The sequence below is a fragment of the Agelaius tricolor genome, unplaced genomic scaffold, assembly GCF_023055355.1.
Source record: "Agelaius tricolor isolate 1412-34295 unplaced genomic scaffold, bAgeTri1.0.p SCAF_1, whole genome shotgun sequence".
NCBI lineage: Eukaryota > Metazoa > Chordata > Aves > Passeriformes > Icteridae > Agelaius > Agelaius tricolor.
In genome coordinates, this window is record NW_027269261.1 from 23,564,519 (window position 1) to 23,583,609 (window position 19,091).

At 35.4% G+C, this 19,091-nt stretch overlaps 1 protein-coding gene across 2 annotated transcripts in view; it reads right to left on the reverse strand.

Annotated features, from left to right (window-relative positions):
• The window catches only part of SYT14 (synaptotagmin 14), an 88,599-nt gene that overhangs the window by 39,014 nt on the left and 30,494 nt on the right, over window positions 1-19,091 (reverse strand). Inside the window, exon 4 of one of the 2 annotated variants that reach the window (XM_071426758.1) lies at window positions 16,676-16,894. The exons of the other annotated variant lie outside the window; for it this stretch is intronic. Coding sequence (XP_071282859.1) covers window positions 16,676-16,894 — 219 coding nt within the window. The remainder of the gene's footprint in view (window positions 1-16,675; window positions 16,895-19,091) is intronic. 2 annotated transcript variants of the gene reach the window in all.

Below are 19,091 nucleotides of genomic sequence, written 5' to 3' on the forward strand. Positions count from 1 at the left end.
TGCAGAAAAAGAAAGGCAAAATAGACACTGTGAAATCACAGAAATGGATATGCTTCGAAACCAACATATCTTTCCTTCACACACCCAGTAAGAGGGCTAAGAATTCACAGAAAAGGCACAGATTAACCAGCAGGGAGCATGTCAGTCTGTTCTGCTCACTCCAGCAAGGCCTCAAACAAGTTTCTCCAGGCATAAAGAAACACAATTATTCAAAACTAAATTTCTTGCACTTCTTTGCAGCGCTTCGGAGACCTCCTACTGTCACAGACGAGCTGCTTCACTAGGCTTACATGCAATGGATGAGGTAGGTGTTGCTATGTTTCCATAGCTGTCATACAATCCACAAAATAGGTAACTTTCTGCATTTCGACACGACTAAATGAATATGAGTCTGGCTGGTAAAGATATTTTCATTCCGCCACAGCACCAGCCATAAGAGCTAAGCAAGAGCTTATGAGCATGAGAAAACAGTGGCCAAGCTGCATAAGGGCTCCTGAGAGCCAGAGCACACAGCAAACAGCAGGAGGGGAGCTCCTCTTCCATGTCATCCACCCAAACAAACAGCACTGAACAATCGAGGAACAGCCATTCTCAACACACTGAACTTCCCAAAACACTATCTAGAAAATGGTGCTGTCGTGGTCTTATACTCACAATAATAAACCTACTAGCCATTGGCACAGAGTAAAAATATGCCTATCCATCAAAATTTTTTTCTCATAGACCTTTCTTACACTAGGAAGAATTTATATATCTAATTTGAAATTACTGTTTGATGCTGCTTGCTGAATAAGAAACTTAAAGGTGGTGCAGAGCAGTTAATTAGTAATCAAAGTCTGACAGCTACAGCTGCAAAATGTTTGTATGATAATTTCAAAATTGAAAATTATTTATTTCACTCTACATGAAATTAGTGTACACTCATTAGAAAGTCAGTGATTATCCTGAAAAGTACTGCAGGAACATTTTGGGAGCTGTGGTACAGCAGCAGAAATACACAACACATTACTCCAGGCCAATTACCATCACACCCTTCCTCATAATTTGGTGTCAGTGAAGTTTTTAGATCTTAGCCTTACAGTTGAAAACATATTCAGCAGAATGATGTTTAACATGGCTCACAATGAGAACGTTGCTGCATCCTGCATTAAATTCATATGACCTACCAGTGTAGCACTTCCATTGTTAGAAAACAAGCAAACAAACAAAACCACCAACCAGCCAACAAAACCCCACAAAAAATCCCCAAAACCCACCACTACTGACACTAAAAAAACCTCAAACCCAATTCCAAAGAAACAAATAATACAAGGAGCAAAAGAGATCCAGAATACTTTGCTAACTGGTGGCATTCTACTATAGTATCATTGAAAATTTTATTTCAACAAAAGTAAAATGTCAAGACATATACCTTACGTTAAAAGCATCTTAAAAATAGTTTACACAGACATATATGTAAACACACAAATATACATACATACACACACAACCCCCCATGGCTATGTACCAGTAACCATTTAAGGTTGATGTAATATTAAATATAATTAAGATTACAGTGAGGAAGCAATGTGCATTACAAAATGCTGATGTTAGACAGCAAATATTGACCTTTGAAATTTAACAAGTGAAAAGAGCCTTAATTTGCTTGTTATTCCAACTTTAACAACAAGTATGATAGCTTAGATAGCAAAAAGAAAAAAAAAAAAACCCAAACCACAACCCCAGAGCATTTGCCATCACTTTGCATTAACATTTTGACCAGTCAACAATTCAGCAGTGATGAAATTTGCAGTTTGATTCAAAGTAAGACAAGGCTATTTAAATAACTCAAAATAAGAAATGGTTATTGAAACATTAGAATTTTGATAAGCGATCACAGCTGCACTAGAATTAGTTTCTATAGCAACAGAGGAAATAATGTGGAGAATTGCACTGCAATACAAGATGGATTCCTTACAAACACTGATGTTCAAATAGAAAACTTCAAAATTATTCACAGTGTTAAAATATTTTTATTAAAATGGTTTTTCAAATATCCTATATATTGTACTTCATATATTGCACTATTTTTGTTCTCTGGTATTCCATTCTAGTCTATCCATTCAAGTTTTCACACTTTTTCCCAGTGTTTACCTTCCTATTTTAAAATTAATTAAAGTGCCTTATTCTGAAAAATACTGGATCTTTAACCTCAAATTAATCTTCATTTTCAATTACTTGTTTGTTATCCCTACATAGAAGCACACATTACATTTATTTTTCAAGCAGAGCTCTTGTGAGACAGCAGAGAATGCCTTGCACATACTATTCATAAGAAGATGCATCACAGCCATGAAAATTAACATCACTATGGAACTTCAGAAACTTACAGTCATGTGAGACTTGCAGGAGCTTTTATCAGTGTGCACTCTCATGTCCTAAGCATGATTAAGAAACCAGTGCAAATCTATCAGTATTCATGGACTGAATACCCATAAGATGGTAAGATAAAGCCTTTCATCTGAGCACATCTTTTAGATTTCAAGTGTTGCTCATTTCTAACACCAAGAATTATTGTTTCATTGCATCATCCCCGATTCCAGCTATTTTTGGCAACTAATTAAAAGCATATGCCTGAACCTTTTATGTATTTTGCCCTCATAATGAGACCTATTACTCTGGCTTATTCCATCCTTTTGAGTTCCAAAGTATCTTTCGAGTTACCATGGATACAAGTGATATGCTTTCTCCCACAACTGCTTTGTGTGCCTTATCGAACACCAGAAAACCAGCACAGTAGGAATCTAAGCAATCTATACAGGATGAATATCTAACCCCTTCAAGTGTTTGTCTTCCTCTTCCCACCACCCCCCCCCCCCCACCAAAAAAAAAAAAACAACAACCCAAATATGCCATATAGTACTACCATTTGTAATGAAATAAACAAACAGGTTTTTTTCTGTCTGAAATCCAGGACTTTTGCTCAAGAAAAACAAAAGAAAAAAAAGATACAGACATAAATTAATTTAATCTGACCAACACTGAAACAGTGTTGAAATGAAAATGGGAATCATTCTGAGTTTGCTGCTTATTTTGAGCTGACAGAGTTTAAGTGTTTCCACATCAATATATCCACAGAAGATGGAAAACACGGCAAATCTCGATGAGCATTTCTGAAAGGAGTAGCAGAAACATTGCATGCAACTCTGATATTATGCATAAACTAGAGTAAATAGAACTCCCCTAAACTCCCTTTTTATACCAATTTCTTATGGACATTTTCAAATGCAGATTGCTTTCCAACAAGCTGGGAATAATTTGTACTTATTCAGTGGAGAAGAGGGCAGTTAAACAGATTTTTCCCATTATGCTTTTTGTATTCTGACCTCTTCTCAAAAACAAAGGACTCTCACTGCGACAGCAAAATTTACACAGTATTCAAAAACCAAGTGCTGATAGCATAATCTGAATTTATGTGTGAAAAGTAAAGGGGAATAACCAGAAGGAAAAACAAATTATTGTAATACAAACTTGACAGAGACTCAGAACTGTCTCCCAGCTTTCAATGCGTTAAATCAATGGAAAGACATCAACTGCATAAATGAGTGTCATGGTGGCAACTAAGAAAGAGCAAGAAAGACAGTGAAGATTGAGTAGACAAATGCTGCTCTTGCCTCTTTTCCTCAGTTATCTAAACTTCTCTAAGTATTACAACAAAACACTCAATAAAAAACATACTTGGCTCCTTCACATCCACAGGCTTAACCCTGCTTTAAAATACAGAGAATTTGAAGTATAATATCCGAGCCAGAGACACTGATGCATAAACTCCAGACTCTTACCCTTGCTAGTATTATGAAATAACTGCAAGTTCTGCAACATTCTGCAAGTTTTCCACAAGTTTTCTATTAATTTGTTTACTTTATGAAGTAAAGAAACATAAAATATTTTCATTTTTCTAACAGTGTCAATGTAGGCTAGACTTATATTTCCCTGGATTTCTTTTAACCTTTAAATTCAACTTCTAACTGTCTCAAATTTCCTTTTGGGGACCAAAAAATCCACATAATGTTTTTACCGTAAACTTTCAACTAGAATTAAATCTCACTTCTTTTTTTGTCCCCTGAAAATTTCTTTTAAAAGAAAAAAAGCTAGAAAAGCTAGAGAACAAGGAAAAGGATCTCAAAATTTACTGCTACATTGTGGCATTTATGCTAAGTTGTCTGTGCTACCAAAATATTACAGTTCTCCAGTTTTATGTCAGTACCACTTACAAAAAAAAAACAAAAACAAAAACAAAAAACCCAACAAAAAAAAGAGCATCTGGAACAGTGGAGAATGGCTCAGTACTCAGGCTATTATAGAATGGCTCAGTACTCAGGCTGTTAAATTCACTGTAACACATGCTATTTTTTCTCCTTTGTATAGTATTCTCCTGGACTATCTCCACTGGGCACAAAAACACACAAGAGATTCCCCCAGTCCTCTCTGAGAAGAGTTAAAGAGCAAAGTAGTCTTTTTTTGAGAAATAACTACTATTGTTACTATCCCTCTAAAGTTCTTCCTTTTCAAAATGTTGAAGTTCTCTGGAAATTGCGGCAGTAGCTCCCAAGACTTATGTGGCCAACAGATTGCCTTTAACACTTATGGCAACTACTGTTGCTATTTCAAAAGATTTTTTTTTCTAAAGTGCCTTCTCTTAACAGGAAAGAAATGGCACCAGGACAAGCAGATGACTGGGAGCAGTGCTTCTTATTGCCAATGAAGGGAATTTCACTCTGAAAACAGTCAAGAGAGCAGCTAGTATCAAATAGCAGGGTGATGAGCTTCTCTGAAGGAGGGCATTAGATGCCCATCTCTTAACAGATTAACTATTCCTCAGTTAAGAGGGAAAATGACCACCAACATAAAGCACCTCTTCAAACTTTACCAGTGCTACCCAAGAATTATCTGCTGGCCACATTTTTATGTGGATATACAATTCATGAACCAAGAGTTGAGAAGAAAAAATGTATCAGAGAAGTATAATCAACTTCATAATCAAGAACAGCTTTTAAGTCCTACATATACTTGCAAATTTTCATGGCATTATTGCTATATTAAGATGTAAGTAAATGAAAATTGTAAAGTCCAAGGAAAAGACATCATTATTTTCTCTCATTCTTATAATCTAAAAATAGTTCCATTCTGGCATTATGTATAACATTTAACAAAGCCAAATACAAAGGATTCCAAGCAAAATAGTTTTGAGAAGGTAGGTAAAAATTAATGCAAAAAGACCAGTTTTCTGGTTTGTATCAATCAGATGTTGAAAGTAAGTGCAGTAGTATTTTTCAAAATTTTCATTTAACTCATCAAATTGCCACAAATGCTGCAGATGCAACAGAAACACTTGGAAATATAATAAATCTTTATAGAATGTAACATAGATGACATTGTACTTTTCACTCCAGAGTAGTGGTTTTTTTCTATTAAAATTCACAGGAAGAACTTGGGCAAAATTCTAAAAAGATGCTATTTTTAAATCTTACTAGCACAGTGCTGAGGATTTAAAAGCAAAGTTCAGAAGTCATTATTTCTGCTACCAAACTACTGACTGAGCAGAACACAGGGATAACCAAACAACTTATTAGATTAACCATGAAGAGAAAGCCACAGAAATTTTGAGCAAAATCAAACACCATTACAAATCCTATCTTCAGATATGATATCTTCAGATGTGAAGAAATTAGCCTGATCCCTAGAGTAAATCTTGACCAATGTGAACCAGAACAGACACAACCCCTCTTTTTTGGCCAAAAGCCACAGGGTTGGTCCAGGCCTTTTGGTTGTGAGTGTGTTTTCTGGTATAGCTATCAATGCTTTGCAGCAGCCAACAGCAGCCGTGTCACCTGTTCAAATCACACACATCAGCTGTATTTGTTCGGGCTGAGCAGTTTCAAAGGAAAGAAATTCACACCTGAAGTCAGCCTCTTGAAGACATGATCCTTTTGTAGTTTCATTCTCCAAGATTTGGATTTTTCAGATACACATGCTCTTATCAGCTCTATTTTTAACCTGCTGCTCATATAGGATACTTAAAATTCTGAACATGTTTACATTATCCATCCAGCAGGCTAATGGAACTGCATACCAGACAGTCATGCATAATTCAAATCAATATCCTCAGGCTTGCAACTCTAAGTCAAAGCTGCCTTTAAATAAGCTGGGTGTGACTTTAACATGAATAAAATGTATCTAATTTTTAACCTTTATCTGACAAATTGATATATTTGCAAAGGAATGTGATAAAACTTCTTTAAAAATTAAAATAATTAGGAAATCATGATAATTGAAAATCTTTTACAAAATACTTTGAAGGACAAAATTAAGAATGGTTCAACAAGACTGAAACCAAAGGTCAAAATGGAGAGCTGGGTCAATTTTTTCAAGCAAATTGTACAAATATATACACAAAAACATATGCTGCTGAACTACAAAGTGGTGAGAGGGTGAATGCAGCAAGAGTTTCTATTTACAAATTTAAAGACCAAGCTTTGATTGAATTGGGCCTAGATGACCATGCAGAAAATCTTATAGCCAGTTAACCATGTCTGCTAGCTTCTCTCAAAGGACCAGAATCAGATTTTCCATAATAAAATAACTTTCTCTTTAAGGTTTCCTGTATGATTTCATGAGACCATGATTCCTTCATAGCAGATAATCTTCAGCTGCACCAAAATGACCAGAAGCATGGCAATGACATTAGCTAAGGATCCATTTCCAGCTTGTAAATACAGTGGAGGAAAGGTAATTGCAAAAAACCAATCCCACCCCCAAAAAACCCAAAAGTTCGCCTCAAACTAAAAGGACAGAAACCAAAAAATTACTTCAAGTTGTATAACATAACATGCTTACCCTTTCCCCGAGGAAAATATTCTAACAAATCCTAAAATTTAGGATAGCTTCATAAGACAACTGTTTCAAATAGCAAATAAGAACTCATTTTGCAAGAAAACAAATTACGGATCTTTGCCTCCACAGAAGCTACAGACACAATTTTATATTGTTTACTTAGATACAATACAGTCTCCAATAATATAGTCAAAGTAGCTATGAAAATAGTTATCCTAACAATAAAATTCATGTTATCAGATTAAAATGGTAACACTGTTTAATTTGTGTAAGGGAAAAATATTCATTAAACCATTCCAAGAGAATACTTACAAGATAGTTATAGCATGTCTATGAAACTTATACATATGCATAAGGAAAACAATCTACATTAGGTAACCAAACAGAAAAAGAGTTCACTTACAAAAAAACCCTGATGTATTTTTACAAAAAAGGTTAAAATGTAATGTGCTCAGAATATAAACAAACAGTCCTAATGGTAACCTCTCCTTAACCTACAGGAAAATGCACAACTGGGAGGTAAACTCTAATTTCAGACTAGAGTTAAAAATCCTCTGGTTTTAACCTTTAAAGGTAAGAAAAATGCTCCATTTGTCCACAGCTGCTATGGAGGAAGAACTGGTAAGCCATTCTTTGGTAATATTCTTATGTAAAGTTCAAGATCAGGTTGAATGGGGCCTGGATCAGGACAACCTGATCTAGTGGGTGGAATCCCTGCCCATGGCAGCGGTTTGGAACTAGATGATCTTTAAGGTCCCTTCCAACCCAAAACATTCTATTATTCCATTTTGTGAAAGCTGTTCTAGTTTTTAGTTCTCATATTTGCCTAAATTGCTCCATTGTGCTAATCAAGCAGCATGACTATTCTCAGGAGGCAAGTAGAGTACTGGGTAAAATTTCTTTTCCCAAGGTACCTAATAATGTCTACAGAGAGATTTCCAGTCTACTGTTCAATCTTGTTTCTTAGTCACTCCCATGATAGAGCCATGAACCCTCAGAATCAGCAAAAGCACTTGGTTCATCAAGGAAATGGTCTTTACAGCTGATACAGTACTATTTGTTGTGATAACAATAACAGTTCTACATTTTATGAATGTAGAGCATCTGTTTTAAATACAAACTATTTCACTCACTATTTCAGTCTGTGAACTTTTCCAAGTCAATGATCTTATAAATTCCAGATTCAAATAGGTAAGAGAGGTATTAAAAGAGTAAGTTTACAATAAAATGGAAACTTTCCTGTTATCATTAACGTATAATTTACATCACTTCAGAGATGTCACATTGCCAAGGGTGACTTTCTTCAAAGCCTTCACATCAATGCAAGGGTATTTCTTCAAAGAATTGAAGATGCTGGCAGGAGGAACTAATCTGAGAGACTGCTTTGCTTACTTGTACACATCATGAGAAAAAGCCCATTCCAGTTTGTCCTCCTCTTTGGAGCTGGCCTAGCTGGAAAAGGAATTTTTTTCTGTGGAAAATCTTGTCATCATCCCTAACTCTGAGTTTTGTTACTAGGGTTTCTTCTCTCAGCAGTAGATGATATGCATACTTTAAACAGCATCTTTTTCTCCCCAGCATCTCTACTGCTCTTCACAGGGTAAACCCATGATTTCAGAATTACCCAAATTCATGCTATCAAGCACTTTCATGTGCTTCCTTTGGTTGAAAAGACTGTGCACAACTTTGATACTACCTATCTGGCTTTTAAACTCACAAGTCCTCTAAGCAAATCCATTCTCTTCCAAACAGTGTTTTAACTCAGACATGGATCTCCTTTGCATTTCAATCCCTGTTTATGTCTTGCCTCCTCCATAAGATTCCTCAAGAAAATTCCATGAGTAATACTGAACTGCACATGTATTTTCTACCCCCATCTGTGAATTCAGCCTATTCCCGGACTCAAGAATTTGTAAGCATTATGCATGTCTGCTATTCATACACATAAAGAAGCTAACCTCAACATGATCATAGCCCAGCTGCTTTCAAGAAAAGTTCCTTTCTATCAGGAACTTCTCACAAGACAAGGGGTTATACTTGAGAAGGAAAAAAATATTTGAATTCTGTAACACTGAATAAAAGACAGAGCAAGAGTTAATCTTTAAATCACCTTAGTCTCTGCAATGCTCAGTTGAGTATATTTTGTGGAAACATGCATCGTAATTTCAAGCACTTAAGAGAACTGTCTTCCACTATTACAGAAGAACAATAGAGGTCTGTCATAATGCACTAGGAAGCTACTTTGGAACTCAGAAAAATCCCACTAAACTCCAAGCAAAAACCTGGCTAAATAAAAAACACAAGAAAACCCAAACCCACAGCATCACAGTCACTAAGTAGAAAGCATTGCAAATCAGGTTAGACACTATTCTGCATGTCCTTGAATTACAAAAGTATCTTTTTTACAAAACTACCCTTAAATATTCCCTTGATATAGGAATGGATTCAACAGCCACACTCCCCAGAAGCTTCAAAGTCACAAGATACCATCATTCTCTGATTTTTAAGGGCTGGGGGCCAATGAAAATTTGTTTCAATTAACCAGAGGAGGCAGACACACATGATCAGGAATCAGAACTTTGTATCATTTGCATCACTGCACTCTCCTGTACACTACAGGAAGATTTTTAATTACTCCTAGAATAAAAAATGTCAGGGCTAGATGCCCATATAATAGAAAAACAAGAATAGGGAAGCTGGACCAATTAAAGACATGTAACTAAAAAAATCCCCCAAAATCTCCAAAAAGTACATCAATAATAAGAATTGATGGTACACAAGTACTATCAGATAAGATAAATGAGTATGAATACAGGAGTACTCACAGCTGCAACATGACTCAGCCTTCAAAATACATTCTGAAGCATTTAGAAATACTGCTCTGAAGGTGTCTTAAGACTTGTCTTAAATCTCTTCACTAAAGACCCTTTCAATGTACCTTGAATGTACTATTTGAAGCCTTAAGCCTATCCAAAGTTGTAGGACAAAATGAGTATTTACTTCCAGTAGGTGTTACAACAGAGAAATCTCACAGGTAATCTGATAAAGACACCTAAGAAAAAAGTGGGTGGCCACCTTTTTCCTAAATACTCATTTCACTGAATTTATTTATTTCTTTAATGCCCCTTAGAGGAAAAAGAAGAGAAATAACTATTCATGATTGAGTACTCAATGGAGCTTTCAGTCCTACAGTGTGAACACCAGTACACAATTCTGTTCCACGGCAGACCTATTTTTTGCCTGTAATTCTCAGTATCTGAAGTTTACAGAGACGAATTTTGAGAAAACTTCATGGCCTTATTTTGCTGAACACAATACAGCCATACAGAGGCCCTCCCTCTATAATTTCAAAACAGTCGGTTTTCATTCACACTTGGCTTGGAAAGAGATCTACTTACATGCAAAGAATAATGATAGAAATAGAAACTAAAGTGCAAAACATACAGTTACCATGGAATTCACTGAGTGATCCATTATTCCTCTCTCAGCCTGTCCAGAGACTTTCACCTCAGCTTGGTAAATCTGAACAAGTAGGATCCTCCTTCACAGAATGTATTTAGTAATGAAAACTCTCCAGGTTGCTTAAACAGACTGGGGAGATTCACCTCTATACCACTTCTGAGATGCTTGTGAAAGAGCTTTTAGTGTTTACATTGGAAAGATACTATGAGGAAATCTCTATATATACTTTCAAGTAATTCAGTGAGGAGACTTTTCCTGAGACATGAAAACTAAAAAGAGAGAAAAAAAAAAGGCAAAAAGCCGCATAAAGGATTAGATCCAAGAGATTCCAGAAGAACAGTCGCCTTCACGTGCAAAGATTGACACTGAGGAACAAGGCAAACATATGTCCACAGACACATCAACATAAAGTGCCGAAAGCCTAGAGAAGAATAGAAGGGGAGAAGATAAACTACAAAAATAACCATATTCTACCTTCACAATATGGAAAAGATGGATAAAATCCAGTAGCATATGCCTGCTAGAGCAGCAGATTCTCATTTAAGAGAACTTATGTTTTCTCGCTGCCGTCTTTTAGTGCTTCCATATGTTTCAAAAAAACCTTGTGAAATGTAAGGCACTTGGGCCAATCTCAGAAATAACATGTCTTCAGCCAGGGGGCTTTACCAACTGAGAAGTTAGAAAAAGATTTTAAAACAGGCTGGAGATGGAACCTGTGGTTGTACTGAACTGGTAAAGAATAGCTAAATAAAGTATATCTAAGTTTGCTAAATAAGCAAGTGAGCTTACTCCTTTTTCCTTCACAATGTGACTTATTTTGCCTCAAAATGAGATCAATTCTCCTTGGTAGGTCCTAATCAGGAATTTTGCACAGCTTTTAAAAGGTAATGCTTTAAGCACATCACAAATTAACTATGAAAAAAAGCCAAACTGTTTTCTTCTCCTCTTCTACCTTTCTCATCTCAGGGGATTCAGAGAATCTTGATTTCAGAAACAAAGAACTGTCAAGAGTTTTTGACATCTGCCTGCAAAACTGTGATTTCAGTATATTTCAAAATAAAATCAATAGGCTATATTGAAATGCAATTTCAATATATCCTAACATTTCTAATTTTCAAAACTTCAATTTTTAGGAATTTAGATGACACTTTCCTTAGAAAAAATACATTGCCTATGAAGCTTATGGAGATACTAAACACACAACAACTTGTCAGTATAATGCTTGACTATTCAAAGTTGAGGAAGCAGCCGCTACTGGAGACAAAGAGGCCAATTCAATATAATACTGTATGTCTTTTTGAAATTCAAATTATTAAGAAGGTATGGTCCATTTATGTTCCCAATATAGATACTAAAAAATATTTCTATAATGAAATACAAAGTTTGCGAATTTTAAATATAAAATTTTTACACTTCCTTATCCCTTAGATTCCTATTTCAATTCAATTCATAAACTCTTTGTTAGCAGAAATATCTTATGGCGCTGTTTTTCCTTGCCTTTTTTCCCCCTTTATTTTTATTCTTTATTTTCTGAAACAAATGTATAAATATTACAGTCTATATTAATCCCCTCATCCAAAATATTACAAACAGTTGGAACACATAAAGACAACACTACATATTCAACACTGAAATGGTAGGAAATAATATAAGAAGCAGAATACACATTATAAAAACCTAAAAGGAAGTTTTGTCAGGAAAGCAGAAAAATAGGTCACTTCAGCAAGTATCCACACCTTACTGGATAATATTAGAAAATACAAAAACAACATTATTGGCAAAATAAAGATTTCAAATTTCAAGAACCCTGGAATTTTGGACCTAAGCAGAGAGATTGAGTCACACATTCTGTAGTTACACAGGTTTTTCTTTTCTTAGATTAAAAACTTTTGATCTTTTGTGCAAGAGTTGAAAATTTCAGGTGTAAACCTCTGTACCATTTTACTTTTAATGTTGACATTTCTCATCAACTTGATTTTCTATTGAATTAGGCGTTCCTTTAGTGATACTCTGGAACTAAGCCTGTCCATGAGGAGCTCACTGCAAAAGTTTTATATTTACAATGGCCTACAGTCTGTAGAAATACTTGCATCCAAGCACAGTAGTAATTTATTTTTCATTTTGTGCATCTATACATAAACATGTAAAAATCTAAATGCATCAAATGTGCAATACAAATATATTAATTAGGTCAGACACTGGCCAAAAGCAGGTATTTGTGAATGAAAATTCAAACACCTGAATTGCAGAGAATCATCAAAAGTGCTACTAGAACATTCCATCATGAAAATACACCAACAAAGCCTGCAGAGCATATAGCTTTCTTCATTTCAGTCTTAAAAACATTATACAAAACGCCATGCGCGTTAGATACAAATATGCTGAAAAGAAAGATTAATATGGCCATCTAGAGGAGAAAAGAATGCTATGAAAACATACAACACAATTTTTCAGGCTTCAGAATATGATGCTTTTAGAGGCATGCAGCCAGAAAAAGGATGTAATAAACAAATTAAAGAATTGATAACAAGCAAACCTTAAAACAATACGTTCAGACATTTTGGTGGTCTGAATGATGCAAACATATTAATATTAAACACGTTTTTAGCAAGACAAGCAAAACATACAGGGTGTATTAATAAAGGCAAGATTATGTTCTTGTCTCTTTGTTAAATTTTGTGAAAGCAGAGTTAAGTATACACACATCTAAACAAATGAATTTTAAAAGGCAGAAGTTCAGAGTAAACAGTTATCAGTAAAACTGTTTATTGACTCCTTTAAAAACACACAGCTCACTACTGCAAAATAGAACATGTCAGAGAGATTAGCTGCTGAAGAGAAAATTCGGCAGAAAAATACAAAATTTTCTGAAAACTAAGGATCATTTCCATTACTCATACTACTCTATCTTTGATGGAATTCATAGAGTCATGGAATCATGGAATGGTTTGTGTTGGAAGGGACCTTACAGACTACCTCATTCCAACCTCTCTGCCCTGGACAGGGACACCTTCCACTAGACCCGGTTGCTCAGAAATCCATCCAAGCTGGCCTGGATCACTGCTAGATGTGCAGCATCCACAGCTTCTCTGGGTAATCTGTTCCAGTGTCTTGCTACCCTCACAGAAAATAATTTTTTCCTAATATCTAATCTAAATCTACTATCTTTCAGCAGATCTTCCAGATCTCCTAAAAACCACTCCCGCTTGTCCTTATTCTTAATGATCAGGGGCTGCTTTACTGGCAAAACTCACAGGAGGTGAGACAAAAATTAATTCTGTCCTCTCATCACTTCTCTTTAACACTATCAAGTGTTACATGCTCAACATATGGACTGATCAGTGCCTTACAATGGAAGCACAGCCAAAATGTTAAAGACTTAGAAGTAGAAATGATAAAGCACATATGAGAAAAAAGAAGCACACAAAGTCAAATGCACTGACAATTTTTTCTCATATTAAACAAAGTGCATAGGAACACACTGCTTGTTCCACAAAAGAGTCAATAAATGGTTCAATCATCTGTCTTTACAATTCTTATAATAATAACTCAATACCCCTAAAAGCCAAGTATTTAATAAAAATACTCAGTATTCCTGTGGCATTAGGTCTTCTACAGATTTTTTTTCCAAGTTTAAGGAACAGTAAAGCTTTGCATTTTTAAAAATCACACTGAAACATCTGGAATGCTGATGCTTCCCCCTTGGAATCAGATTTTTAATGTCTTCTGTTAAGTGAACCGCTTCTCTGAACACAAATGAACAGCTTGGTAGTAATAATCTCTCCTTTATTTCTGATTGCAGGCCTTCATGAAGTTTTCACCTTTTTTTATCAAAGTTCTATGTTGGGCAGCTTTCCCCCCTGTAATGATCATCACATAAGGCATACGCTGTCTCTTCCTCTATTCTAAAACATTTTTTTCATTGTGCAAATATTCTTTGAAGTAATTTAGGAAGAACATAAAAAGTACTAACACTAATTATTCCAGCATGCCACCTTCAGGTCACTGAGAAGTGAAAAATGTTAGGTTGTTAATCTGCTACCACATCCAAAACTTTTTTTTCATAGTATTGAACATAATTTTGTTGAGAATAATGGATTAATAAAATGAGACAAACTCCTCAGTCTAATTTGCAAGCATTTTGCCGAACATACGGTGTAGAATGATTGCAGGCTGTCAAAAAAATAACACTGTTTATTCTCCATTCCTTGTAAAATGTGGGAAGAGAATGCTCTCATAAGTAGCAGCAAAAGCAAAATACTGACATTATTAAAGTTTTGTGCAAGTAGAAGTATGGGGTTAAAAAAGTCTAAGTTTTTAAGTTAGAATGTTGGGATAGCTTTTGTTTTAGAAGTTTTTTTTGCTTCCAAACCCTGAATGCTTTTTCATTACAATAAATTTTAAAATGGCATTTCTATTCAGCTTGCTTCCAGAATGGAGAGAGCATTGAAAAAGAATAGCACCTGGTGACAGATATATTTAGCAACAGAAGAATAACAAAAAAAGAGGAGGGGGTAACAACTGTAACTTTCTGGATGCAATATTTGGACTTGCCAAAAAGGTTCTTTTGTCTTAGGTTGTAATCCTGATACAGATTTCCAGACTGGAAATTATCACTCCCCAGGATAAAAATCAGTAAATATAAATTCTGATGACTTAAAAGGATGATAAAGAACACAATCATTAAAAAAAAAAAATTGGATACAGGCTAGCACAATGTCTTTGAAGCTTAAATCCTATAGGGCCAAAGTGAAAGGCTCAGATGAAGTCAGGACTTTTCACTGAGAAGATGAACTAGATTGGATTAAAAAATCAGAGCAATTACAAAATTGAAAGAGGGATGTTGTATAACTACGGCTATTTTAAAAACTAGCCTCAGTAGTCTGCAGAGAGAGAAATACCTTATTCTAGATATCTGAAATGAGTCTGCCTGTGTAATTCTCTTATAATTCATATCTGGTATTATTTGCTAATCATTTTTCCATCTCCTGTTAATATACATCATCATTCTTTCCCAACAGCGACAGAAGCCATAAAAAAGCCTTTCATATTCCCTCCACCAACACTGTTGAGAGATCTCAGTAGATATCAAAACCAAACATACTTTTAATATCCCTATTCCTTCTCCATCACAGTGTTCAAGAATCAGTTTTTACCACCTGACCTCACCTCTGCATCTCCTTCACTGTTTGTTGGAACTCAGACTACCTGCCTTCCTGTAATTTAACAGCAAAGGAAAGAAATGAATTTTTTCATGATCAAAAGAGAATCCTTTTACTCTGCAACTTACTTGAAATATGGTTTTCATGTCCTTCAAGTTTTAGCTTAGAATCATAAATGACCGTATACTAATTTCAAATTTCAACAGCAAACAGACTTTTATATAATTTAATTATATCAAATTGTAAATTTGATAATATCAAATTGTAGAAATCGTAAATTTTTTCAAGCCCTTCTGGACGGTATAGAACATTTAAGGTGAAATATCTTGTAATTACATATACCCACTTTTTATTAGAAAACTTCAAACACCAAAAAAAGTTTGCATTTTAACATACTAAAGAAAGACCAAAAATACCTTACTATAATATAGTACCTGTATCAGAATGTGACTTTTCCCTAGCTCCAGGAAAAACTCACTTTTCATGCTTGAAACTGGCTATGGACACAGTTCTCACACAACTACTTTCAAATACAAAAAGGCATATTGACAAAATATTGACAGCAAAATTCTCAGCCTCTACATCAAGCTGTCACCCCAACTGAAAATCAAGAAATATAGAGCATGTAAGAAAACATCCACTGTTTAAATCCAACTTTTACCACCATGGAAAAATACATTAACCTAATCTTTACAGAAATTTCTTTGTGTCATTTCAGGAGAAGAAAAGATACAGAACATTCCAGCAATGCACACTGCAATGACCATATGCACTGTAGCCAATAACCAATTCCATTTACTTTGTTGTTAGAACAGCTTATCAATACAGAAATAACATGTCTTCTTTGTATTTATAATACCACAAATTCAACAAGAGTTGCCATGTTTCCTTCCTAAATAAAAACAGCTTAAATTGCCCCAAAAATGAAATGAATAATGATAAAATTAAATGAAACTTAATATAACAAGATATTGTATCATTTGCAGTATCTCTGGAAGAATGTATACAAGTGTGTGCTTTTCTTATTTTTTTTGAGCATGCACTAATAGAAAAGGTGTCCGGATATTTCTTGCAGACACTGACTATTTGCTAGCCAGGCTGCTCTCATCTTGGACTTACTTATCCAGAACACAATTCTGAAATTTGGAATAAAAGGAAGGCTTTTAAATAGCTCTTACCTTCATCTATTGAGGCTTCACTACTGTATCCATCATATTCTGCAGACAGGGGACTATATTTTTGTCTGGTTTCCCATATATAGTTTTTTTGCTGTCTGCCATCCACCACTGGCAGCCTGGAACTCTGGGTTCTAGACAAGGCCTCATGATATTTACCCAGTGCTTCATCTTCACTCTCAGATGATGAACCATGCTGGTCTTTACTCATATAAGAATTGTCTGTTTGAATAAAATAGAGCAAATCGACTACAGCTCAAAATAGAATACAAGAAAATAACCATAAGAGGTTATAATTGAAGATATTTAAGCCATTTCAATTAAAATTTCTGTAATATTTTTAAAATACCTTGTTGTAATTACAAGCATTGTGATTTTGTAATTGCTGAGAGCTGTTCTCATTTTCTAGAAGACCTGAAAGATCATTAAGCCCCAAAAAACCACACTAGCACTTATTCAACAAAAACCAGATCAATTCATGTAAGGTGGCACATGGACATTCTTGAAACCCTTCATAAAGTAGGAAAATGCTTAAAATAATTCATGTCAAGGAAATCCAACACTGCTGCAATATTACATTTGGATACCTTACAAATCAAGCAAGCAGCTCCTGATCCTAGCTGATTCCCAGCTGATTTTTGCTGTGAGCATGTAGCATAGCATAGAAATGAAACTGATTTACAAAAAGAAGCCTACAACAAAATAATCTTTAGGATAGTTATGCCAGTAGTGCTTAAACTCACAATAACAAATGGGAAAATGCTAGTGAAAGATGTTTGCACGCACAATTTTATTTAACTTACAATAAACAGCTCCTTGTTCAATAACTGAAATTAATGCAGATTTTTACTGCAGACATCTGGCAACAGCAAAAATTACATGGGAAAAAAAATCTATCTATTTAATTCTTTTATAGCAGTTCTGCAGTGCCTACTCCTGTGGCCAACGTTTTCCAACTACATCTCAAGCATGACATCCTCCCACAAATCAAAGATTTGCTGTATTTTTATTTCTGTAAAGGGAAGATTTCCTCCTCCCTTCTTCCAAAGTTCAATTGGATTCTACCCACATTTACCATGCCTTGCAGAGGTTCTGTAGATCTCAGACTCTAACAGGCATTAAGAGCTCATGTGAGCTCAGAAGTCAGCATTACCTCCACTGTGAGAGCAAACCTATGGTATATGATTTGCCAGTGCATTTCCATTAGCAGCAGAGCTTTGAGGTGCCCATAATGCTGTTTCTCAGCTCCTGAATCTGAGGGAATGTTGTCTAACATGCTATCCAGCCACACTCAACTGCTTCTCCCCTCCCTGCTTTTATGCCCTCAGCTCCAGATCTGTGTTTCCACTCCCATTAGTGTCTGTCTTCATGCCCAGTCAATCTCACTCATCTGGCTGAGTATTCCTGCTGAAAGACAGATTCAGCTTATTCAAAAGCTAGCCAGTTAAAATTAAATTAACTCGATGTATGCCAGCCATCTAGATCTCTTTTACAGTCAAGTGTTTGCCTCTTAGTACTACAGAGCTCTGTCTTTCCTACTTTTACGAATCACTTCCCATAGAGGTCTTTTTTCTTCCTGGTACTCATACAGAAAAACCTCAGCTGCAAGTTTAGGTAAGAAATCTTTTGGAAAGCTACATTTATACAAGTAGAATCCTATGCCAAGTTCCTGTCTCCCAGCCGCACACTCCAAGTTCTTGCTCCAAGCACCCACGTTTGGTTTCTTATGGTGATTTCCTCTATTCTCTTTGACTGTTCAATCCCAATGTCTTTACTTGCACCTAACCAACTACTCATGTAACCTTGGTCTTTGACTTTAGTCTCTCCACCTTCATATGGAGTTATCAGTTCTCTCCATAGCTCTCACCCTTCCTAGTTTAAATCCCAATCTACCATGTGCATCAGGTCCTATTTGTTCAGGAAGTTTCTGTCCTCACATAGAATATGTTTATTCTCAATTCTTCTGTTCAAACTCCCAGAGTCCATCAGTAACCATAAGCATCAAAGGCAGGGTAAGACCTGCTCTGCTCTTCAATCCCTACAATGAAGCATATGAGTGCAAATGGGATGGTCAGTGAATTTAACAAGCAAAGTATAAGAAGTGTTTACCATGTCTTTTCAAAAAGCAAACTTTCCAAAAATTTACAACTTTGTCAGACTTAGGTGTTTTTCATAGAAGAACATGGGCATCTCTGACATGGGAGAAGTGCTCTCCCACATCTCAAGCACATATTCCAATACACAAAGGTGCCACAGCATCTTTGTAAACCTGAGGTGAAATCTACTTTTTTTTTTTTTGCAGAAATACCCAGCATGTTTTTTTCCCATAACCTAGTTTTTGGAAACAGTTAAAGATTTTAAACTATAACTTAGGAAAAAACAAAAAACAATAGGATCTCGGACAGAAAGAATGCCTAAT